Here is a 9,857-nt window from a genome sequence, read left to right as displayed (position 1 = left end):
ATTTTAGACATGTAAAAAACATGCATAGAGACATCCTATTAAATAAACTTATGTCAAGAGATGCAAAAAACATGCATAAAGACCTCAAACAAGACACATCAAAGACTCAAGTGGACATTAGAATCATAACACTTAACAGAATGTAGATAATGGACATGTATGATGTCGCGGCAAATTCATGTGAACCATAAAAAACTAAAGGTTGAAGGCCGAAGCATACATAGCGAGCTGCAAATTGTGATCATAATACGTCATACATATCAGCAATGATCATCAAACTTGGGAGTCAGAGGTTCAAAAACTACAAAATAACCGACATGTCGGCTGTCCATAATCCCTAAGGATAAGAAAAACTAAACAAAAAACATGGAATATCAATGAATCAGTGATCACTGTTGAGCCTCATCTGAAGCACCCAAGGAGTCTGAATCCTCCTGAGAGTCCTCATGGCTCTCGCGTGTGTCCTCACTGCAAGAAGATGAGTCGTCTCCAGTAGCCTCCTCTCTAGCAGCACTAGTACTAGCTGCAGCCGGCCTCCCTCTCCTACGACGACCACCACGTGTGTCGTGAACTGGTGTTGTGGCCTCCTCGTAAAGCAAAGTGTAAAGATCTCGGTCCTCTTGTAGAATTGTGGGAATATCCCGCACCTTCTCAATGTCAATCTTGTCGACATTCACTTGCATTGGCTCAGGACCCATAGCTGCCCACTCAAGAAGCTTCAAGTTACAATTGCAGAAAACAAGACGCTCAAGTTGGGCTATAGTCAACTTGTTCCTCCTCTTCGTATGGTAGAGCGCCCATGTGCTCCAATTCCTCTCACAAGATCCAAAGCTGCAATCTTGTGAGAGGACTCGAATGGCAAGATGTCTCTGTTCAAAGAGAAGATTTAGGATTAGTACATTATACAAATAATGTGTCGCCGTTAAAGCTTAAGCGGAGGGGCTTCTTACTCACCAACGTAGGCACACCATGTCCATATTTCTCCCACCATGAGACTGGCTGAAGCTGCGTTTCTCGAAGTTTTGCAGTAGGTCTTGTGAAGTAGCCAGTGTTGTTGCGGAAAGCAAGGAGATCATCCTCTAAGCATCGCAACATCTCCAAATTGCCACCACACCATTTCTCCACATAGGTTTGGAAGCCATCGTTTAGCTCCTCACACTCAAGCTGATCCTCGCTACGCCATAGAGGATGCAACACATGAGCCACGGCATGGATTGGTCTATGAAACCAAACTCAACAGTTTTGCCAAATCTGCTTGATCTTCGCGATTCTACAAGTAACAAACAAAACCAAAGAAAGACTTTAAAGTTAGAACTTAGAAAAGAGCCAAGACAAAAAGGCAATTTGGCAAAGGCTCATGAGCCATGAGTCATGAGCGAAGAAGTACGTACCTCTCTACAGATAGGTAGGCATTGTTGTCTAGTGCCTTCCCGATCCTATCCATGTACTCATAAATGAGGCCTAGTGTATTCCCCTCCATGTCCGTAATGCGCAAGACCGTGTAGATGAGATTTAAGGTCTTCACTAATGCCTCTACCTCTTCCCACCATGCTTCATTGAGGATCTTGCGTCTAAAATCCACAAACTTTGGGGTCATACTCTTACCCGACTGGATCCATGCATCACAACTAATAGTGCGAATCAGATTTGGCCGCACACGAAGAAGCCGCTCAAGCACTACGAACATGTATGCAAACCTCGTAGTGGATGGCTTGAGAAGCTCCAAGGTACTATTAGCCCTGTACATGCTCAAAACCTTTGGTCTTTGTGTCACAAATTTGACAATGCTCCTCGCGGTGGCAAAGATTTCGCTGACCCAAAAAATTCTCCCCAAATCCTCAATCAATAAATCAAGACTATGGGAGGCACAAGGGGTCCACACAATTGTTGGGAATGCATCCTCCAACATACTCCCCATGGAGACACAATTGCTTCCATAATAACCTGCACAACATTTTGTGGGCCAATCTCCTCAATCACCTTCTTGATGTGTGTCCAACTAAAGAGACCTGTAAACGGTGAGACCCGCAGCCGATGCATCAATGGCCTTGTAAAACATGGTGCCTTTGCAAGAGGAGATAAGCACATTATACACATTCCTCTTGCGTACATCTGACCATCCATCACATAAGATAGTGCAGCCATATTTCTTCCATGTTTCTTTCAAAAACTCAAGCTGGCCTTCTACGCTGAGTTTCTCCTTCTTTAATTCTCGTGTGCGGATTGTCTCAGCCGAGGGACCCTCCCACTCACAGCCAATGCGGCTAACGGCCCGCATGGTCTTCTTCCATTGTATGGTGCGAGCCACATTGAAAGAGATAGCACACCGTATAAACAAGCGCGTGACCTCCCTTGTTGCCTCCTTCATGGCTTGCTTTTATCACACCCTATTTACATCTTATCACATCTATTCACATCCTATCACATCCCATTTACATCTTATCACATCCATTCACATCCTATCATATCCCGTTTACATCTTATCACATCCCGTTTACATCTTATCTCATCCCATTTACATCTTATCACATCCTATCACATCCCGTTTACATCTTATCTCATCCCATTTACATCTTATCACATCCCATTTACATCTTATCACATTCGTTCCACATCCTCTTCCCATTTAGTAGTTTTTACTACTTTGATACCGATAATGGGACTTTTTCTAAATTTCTACCAAAATTGCTTGGCCTAGATAAAGGTTCTTTTTCTCGACAACTATTTCCATATTCCTTCTCAATTCCTCAATTGAATTATATTCAATATTCCTCTTTTAAATAGAAGAATTCATGGGATTTTCAAAAATCAATTCTACCCATATTTTCACTTTTGATGAATAATCATAAATTGAATTATACTAAAAATTCCTCTTCTTCCCATTTAATTTCTTGGATCTCAAATACCATGGGAATTCCTCTTTTTGCATTTAATTATTTGCATTACAATGTCATGGGAATTCCTCTTTTATCATCAAATATTTCTCATAAAATAAATTCATCTAAAATAAAATACCCATTAATTCAATATGCTAGGAATTTCTCTTTTCCCGTTTAAATGATTGAATTCCAAATGTCATAGGAACTCCTCTTTTATCATTTAAATATTCTTCATACATAAAATAAACTTATCTACAATTCATCTTTGATTTTAAGTAAAATATCCATTAATTTCAATATGCTAGGAATTTATCTTTTTCCATTAAATGATTGAATTCCAAATGTCATAGGAATTCCTCTTTTATCATTTAAATATTTCTCATAGATAAAATAAATTTATGTAAAATTTATCTTTGAATTTAAATAAAATATCCATTAATTTCAATATGCTAGGAATTTCTCTTTTCCCATCTAAATGATTGAATTCCAAATGTCATAGGAATTCATTTTTTGTCATTTAAATATTTCTCATAGATAAAATAAATTTATCTAAGATTCATATTTGAATTTAAGTAAAATATCCATTAATTCCAATATGCTAGGAATTTCTCTTTTCCCATCTAATTGATTGAATTCCAAATGTCATAGGAATTCCTCTTTTATCATTTAAATATTTCTCATAGATAAAATAAATTTATCTAAAATTTATCTTTTAACTCAAATAAAATATCCATTAATTCCAATATGCTAGGAATTCCTCTTTTCCCATCTAAATGATTGAATTCCAAATGTCATAGGAATTTCCCTTTTATCATTTAAATATTTCTCATAGATAAAATAAATTTATCTAAAATTCACCTTTGAATTTAAATAAAATATCTATGAATTCCAATATGCTAAGAATTTCTCTTTTCCCATCTAAATGATTGAATTCCAAATTTCATAGGAATTCTTATTTTATTATTTAAATATAATTACCATAATTTTCTCTTTTCTTAATTATTTAATTACACATAAACTTAAAAATTAGTTTTCCATTGAATGTGACAAAAACCATTCTTTTAGCCTAGGACATTCAATCCTAGAATATGGTAGGAAGTCCTCTTTTCACATTATGCATAAGAACAAATTATGCATCAATTTCTTAAAAAATTGGCATAGCTCCGCTGCTATTACTCGCAATTTTTTATTTTTATGAAAAGAAAAAGACATAGTAAAGTAATTATGATAGTATAACTATCTTTTAGCCTCAAATCTAATTTATGGATTTATCTCTTAATATTACCATATTTTTCAAGCATATAAGTATAAAAATCATTTTCTTAAACCTCTAGCTTCACAAGCCTAGAGTTTGATTTGTAAATAGAGAATTCCTCCATGAGAAGCATTAATTGAATAGAGAATCGGTCATAGGAATGACCATTATTTGGGGGGGAGAGAGAGATAAACATAAAAATATTCTAATTTAAGCATAATTATAAAATTTATGTGATTTATCACTAAAATTAATTAGAGAGCTTCATTTGCATTAAAGAATCATTCAATTGAATACTTCTCAAGCTTGAGAGGGGTTGAGAAGTGAGAAACATTTAGAAGATTAAGGAAAAGACCATAAAATCACATTTTATCTCTTGTTTTGCTTGCTTCTTTAGTCATTGGAGAGGCCCCCAACCAATCAATTGGTTAGTATGTTGAGGAAGGCTCCAAGAAGGTTGAAGAGAGAGAGAAGCTCCAACCTCTCCAAATTGTAGAGGATTTTTAGAGGATAATAGAAAATATCATTATTTTAGTATAATACTAGCATGGTATAGTTCACATATTTTTTTACAAAGGACCAAGGATCTATTTATAGGTGAGGGAGGCCTCTAACCAAGTCCAACTAGGTTCTATAATTTTCCAGGTTCAGTTTGGCTGAATTTGGACAAGATTTGGACCTAGTTTGGCTTTGATTTGGTTTGATCCAGGAGAGAGGAGAGATAAAAATATCACAATATTTTTTAGTTAAAAACTCCACCACATGTGTGAAATAGGCGCCTCCTTGAAGTGCCCCCTTCTCCCAAGGTGTCAAAAATGTATCATCGTACCCAAAATATCTCATTTTTTTAGTGATATTCATAGTTTTTTACTAATAAACCTTGTACTCAGTCAACTCTTCATCTTATGTGGGCATTCACTCATTTTTGGGTATTTTTCTTTTATAAATTGGTTTATCTCCTACCCACACTTGGATTGATCCTATTGGCCCCATAGGAACCTTAATTGGACTATAGTCTAAAAATTTCTGAAAATCTAGACCCTTAGGCTAGGGTCCTTTATACTTATTTTCAATTAATTCCAATTGCACATTGGAAAGTTCTTTTTGAATTTATGTTTCAAGGGAAACCATTTTAGATACTACGAGGATTTTTATATCCAAAAATATCTCAATTTTGGATTACCTCTAGACATTTTCTCTCTCCAAGCCAAAACAGGGCAAAACATGATCTTTCTTTTATTTTAGAGAGGGGAATAATTATAAGATTAGAAGGGGAGGTTCTTACCTTAAAAGGTGGAGGGAGGAATCTTACAATAGGTTTCTCTGTGTGATTATGGTTTGGTTCTTCATTATTGTCAAAGTGTACAATGTGTGTGTGTATGTGTGGTGTGTGTGTGTGTGTGTGTGTGTGTGTGTGTGTGTGTGTGTGTGTGTGTGTGTGTCCATATCTATTGATTTTGATTTTTTAGAAATTAATATTATTTTAAAAATAATAAATACATTAAAATGGTCAAATAGATAACCACATTATTTAAGAGTGCTAATCACCACACATTCATGTATAAGGTGCCTACCCCCCTCACTGGTGAGACAAAGAAAGTGCACATCATAAGAGACCAGCCACGCTATGGTCATTGATATTAATGATGAGGCCACACATCATTTGGAGTATAATGCACATGTACGAGATTGCAAGTATGTGAGGAGGCCACGGAAGATTATTTTTAAGGAGCATGATACAACTAGTACTCCTGAAAGAAGACCAAAAGTCACATAGTTTAGTAATGTGGGATATCCAAAGGACATGCATTGGTAGCAAGGTCACATGCAATAGAATGCCTCGTGGGGGGTAAGGAGTGTGGGAAACACATAGCTAGTTCTATGAAGGATGTGCTTGCACCATTATTCGAAGGATATCGCACAAGCGCCCTAATGGTCTCATTAGACAATGGATGTGGTTTTTCTTTGATCGCGTGCTTCATTGCTATATTTTGGATACCAACAAAGATCCAAAGCCCAATCCACCACCCAAGATATGGCTAGTTGCTATGGGAACTAGCCTCATAGATGATGAGGTATTTCATTATGGGAAGGTGGATACCATGTGGAGAGTAAGAATACAAAAGGTGATATGCCCACCCCACCCAGTAGCGGCGGTGGGGATACAAGGTCCTTTGAAAAAATAAGTAATAAAGAACCACCATAGAGGTCCACTACTAACATAGAGACATGTGGCTTAGGCATGCAAAATGGCATAAGAGTCAAGTACCGTAGGTTTGATATCAAAGAAAGCAAAAAAAAAAATGAAAGCTCTACAGTGGTAGAAGAAGTGCAGAGGCTACAGCACAAGCTGTTGGATAAAATTGATGTATACATGGGAAATGAGGGATAATATATGAAGCATAACCTTAGGGGAATAGGTGCAAAGGTTAAATTTATAATCAATAGTAGTAAAACTCTCAAAAGAAAAATCGGTGCAACTTGGCAAGGAATCAAGTAGGAGAGAAATTAGGGTGAGGGAATGTAGCTGATTGATAGCTTAGATTGTGGGCAGGAATCATGGAGAGAATATGGGAGCTCCTCATTAGTATCTTAAGTAAGATTAGGATCACCTAATCAGATGTACTCAAAGCCTATAAAATGAGGCTCATACTCATTAATAATATAATCCTCACGCTTTATATTATGATGGTGGTTCTCTATTAATTACTTTTCTTATTGTTAATCACTGAATTATGTGCTTATTCATCCTCCACGATTTATATTATGATGCTGGTTCTTTGTTAACTACTTTGCTTTGTTAATCATTGAATCATGTGCTTGCTTAGGCTTAATCCACCACGATAATGCTTGTGTTTAATCTACCATGAACTTCAACATGGTATTAGAGCCTTGTTACTCATTCTGTCTTCCGCATGCTACTGATTAAACTAGCGCATCACTGCTGCTGCTTCTGCAGTCTCCTTTTGCTTGTTGCAGTCTCCTATGATCTGCTGAATAGTGCCTGCCTATTGAGATGACTACGTCAAGTTCTTTGGGCGTTCATGTTGATATCCATGTCTATACATCTCCTGTTGCACTTGCTGCAACTGTGATCATCAAACCACCCCCTGCACAAGTGCTGATGGTAGGACATTAGAAGAAGTGCAGGTGGTAAAGGCACTGATCTAAGCTATTAGATCAAAAGAAGAAGAAACATTAAAATTGGCACAACAATGAATAGCATCCCAAATAGCCTAATACACCCAAAACGAGTCCCAAACTAGGACTGTGCAGATAGTACCTGATAGTCTTAACACAAGAAATAACATTTCATCTACATCAGGGAAAGAGCTATGCTTGCAAATCATAGATCAATGTCTTCTTACAAATGATTGAGAGTATGATGCATCAACAGAGACTCTTTTGGATTTCATCATAGGCCAAGCTTATGGTGTTAGTTGGGAAGATATTGTCCAATCCATATCCACGGCCACAATAGAGGAGGAATGATTATAGGGCATCTGCCGATTGTATATATAGGGTCATTGAACATGAAAGGATCCAAAGACCTATGGTGTAAGTTGGGATGTCCAAAGCAAGAATGACCACAATGAGCAAAATGGTAACACCTCCTATGAGCCCAGTGGATCCTACTTTTGTAGGATCACCTGGCTATGCCATGGACCAACCCACATCTTGTACCCCACAAGGCCATGGTACATGGACTCAAGGGAAGACTAGCATGAGCTTCATTTTCTTAGATCCTAGCGCTGCCCCCGCGCCCAAGATAATACTAGTACACTACCTCATCTAGTGGATGGCATCAGACTAACTATGGCACCTATGACTAATGCAAAATTACCTTCGTGCCACATGTCCATGGTTACCATGATAGCCAGCACCGCTTCACACATGGAGCCCCCTATGCCGCCTGCTGGCATATCTAGTATTACCATTCCTAGAGGGGTCACATCTCATTCTACTACACCAATTAAACATCCCTTCCCTAGAGTGAGTGTGCTACCAACTCCTGCTGCAAGACCAACTGTACCTAGTTCCCACATGACTAGAGCACCTATTGGGGTGCCATTAGGGCATGTGCCTTATGTAGCACATCTACCCCCACCAAGGTTTAGACCAATGCATCCTGATGCAGTGCCACATGTTACACCTCCACCTACTCCTATCATTGCTGTGGTTATACCAGCACTAGGTTTACCCCCCCAGAACGAGTTGCTTTTGCACAGGTCGTGGTGGGAAGAGCGGTAATGGAGAGATGTTGGTCGACAGAGCCATGGTAAGGCTGCCGAGATAGCCAAGATAACTCATAAATTCACTGGAGATGGTGATCATAGGAGACATTTAGAAGTATTAGATCAAGTGTTTGAGGCCCTAGGAGAATGAAATGAGGTTTCCAAGACCAATGACTTTAGTCTAATATTAGATAGTAAGGCTGGGGATTGGTATAGAACTCTCAGAGTAGAGGAACCCTTGAACTTCACCGCTCTTAGGAGATTGTTCTTGAAAGCAATTTGTGCGTGAAGGAGTATTATGGGGTGTAGCTTCATAGCTACACAAAGCTAAGAGGGAAGAAGAGGAACCAGTTAGATATTTTATTAGCCATCTCAAACAGTTGCTCTTATTACCTTTCGCATGAACTCTATTCGAATAATTAATTATTGGATAGATTCATCCATGGGCTTAAGCATGAAGCTATCTATAATGGCTTAGTCATTAAAAGGATTACTACATGGGATGAAGTCACAACAAATGCCTTACTGTAAGATTCCTCCCTCTGGATTTTTAGGTATGCAGGTGTAAAAACCTCTCCTTTTGATCTTATAATTATTCCCCTCTCTCTGAAATAAAAGAAAGATCCTGTTTTACCCTATATTGGACTAGAGAGAGAAAATGTCTAGAGAGAGGTAATTCAAAATTGAGATATTTTTGGATATAAATATCCTCCTAGTGTCTAAAATGGTTTCCCCTACTGAAATAGATATTCAAAAAGAAATTTCCAATGTGCAATTGGAATAAATTGAAATCAGGTAAAAAGGACCTTAGCCTAAGGGTCCAGATTTTTTGAAATTTTTGAATTAGGGTTCCTATGGACCAATTAGATTAATCCAAATGTAGGGAGGAGATAAATTAAAGAATAAAAGAAAATTTCCCCAAAAATGAGTAAATACTCACATAAGATGAAGAGTTGACTAAGGACAAGGTTATGAGTTAAAAAAGAAGAGATATTTAGAAGAAATGATGCATTTTTGACACCTCAGTGTGTGGGGGAATTCCCCTCATGAAGGAGGCGAATATTTCACGTGTGGTTGAGTTTTAAACTCACAAATAATGAGATATTTTCATCTCTCCTCTCTCGTGCTTCAACTAGATCCAAAAAGTAAGCTAAACTCACCTAAAAATGGTCAAAAATTGACCAAATTGATCTGGAAAATTCTAGAATCAGTTTGCTTGGTTAGAGACTCACTTTTTCCTATAAATGAAGCCTCACCCTTTGTAAATGGTTAATAGTATTTTATGCACTGTTACTCTACTCCTCCCCCTAGAGCCAAAAACAATGAATTTATTGATAATTCATTAGTTTTTAACCATTTCCTCTTCAAAAGAATTGGTGGCCACTCTTGTTGCAAACAAGAGTAGATCCCTCAAACCATCAAGCCAAAGGAAAGCTCATAAAAATTCATGTAAGCTAGAAATCCTACTTTTTCTTTATTCCATTTAAA

At 37.6% G+C, this 9,857-nt stretch overlaps 1 protein-coding gene across 1 annotated transcript; it reads right to left on the bottom strand.

Annotated features, from left to right (window-relative positions):
• Positions 1-389: 389 nt before the first annotated feature.
• LOC147628369 (uncharacterized) lies at positions 390-2,368 on the bottom strand. Its single transcript, XM_086813045.1, has 4 exons — positions 2,010-2,368; positions 1,392-1,811; positions 955-1,219; positions 390-869 (listed from the first exon to the last, which is right to left on the bottom strand). Exons 1-4 carry the CDS (start codon positions 2,366-2,368, stop codon positions 390-392), a joined length of 1,524 nt encoding a protein of 507 aa, XP_086669171.1.
• Between the last annotated feature and the right edge of the window lie 7,489 nt (positions 2,369-9,857).

Source organism: Cibotium barometz, chromosome 19, assembly GCF_041138505.1.
Source record: "Cibotium barometz isolate CiBa-2024 chromosome 19, ASM4113850v1, whole genome shotgun sequence".
In the NCBI taxonomy this organism is placed as follows: domain Eukaryota; kingdom Viridiplantae; phylum Streptophyta; class Polypodiopsida; order Cyatheales; family Cibotiaceae; genus Cibotium; species Cibotium barometz.
Note: the sequence above shows the minus strand (reverse complement) of the source record. Positions and strands in the feature narration are given on the sequence as shown.

What these genes read in the sequence shown, in the direction of transcription:
- LOC147628369 (XM_086813045.1), bottom strand. Translation starts at nt 2,368, where the DNA reads ATGAAGGAGGCAACAAGGGAGGTCACGCGCTTGTTTATACGGTGTGCT. An exon ending in GCCTACCTATCTGTAGAGAG is followed by an intron (nt 1,220 to 1,391) that starts GTACGTACTTCT and finishes TTGGTTTCATAG; the next exon opens with ACCAATCCATGCCGTGGCTC. An exon ending in GACATGGTGTGCCTACGTTG is followed by an intron (nt 870 to 954) that starts GTGAGTAAGAAG and finishes CTCTTTGAACAG; the next exon opens with AGACATCTTGCCATTCGAGT.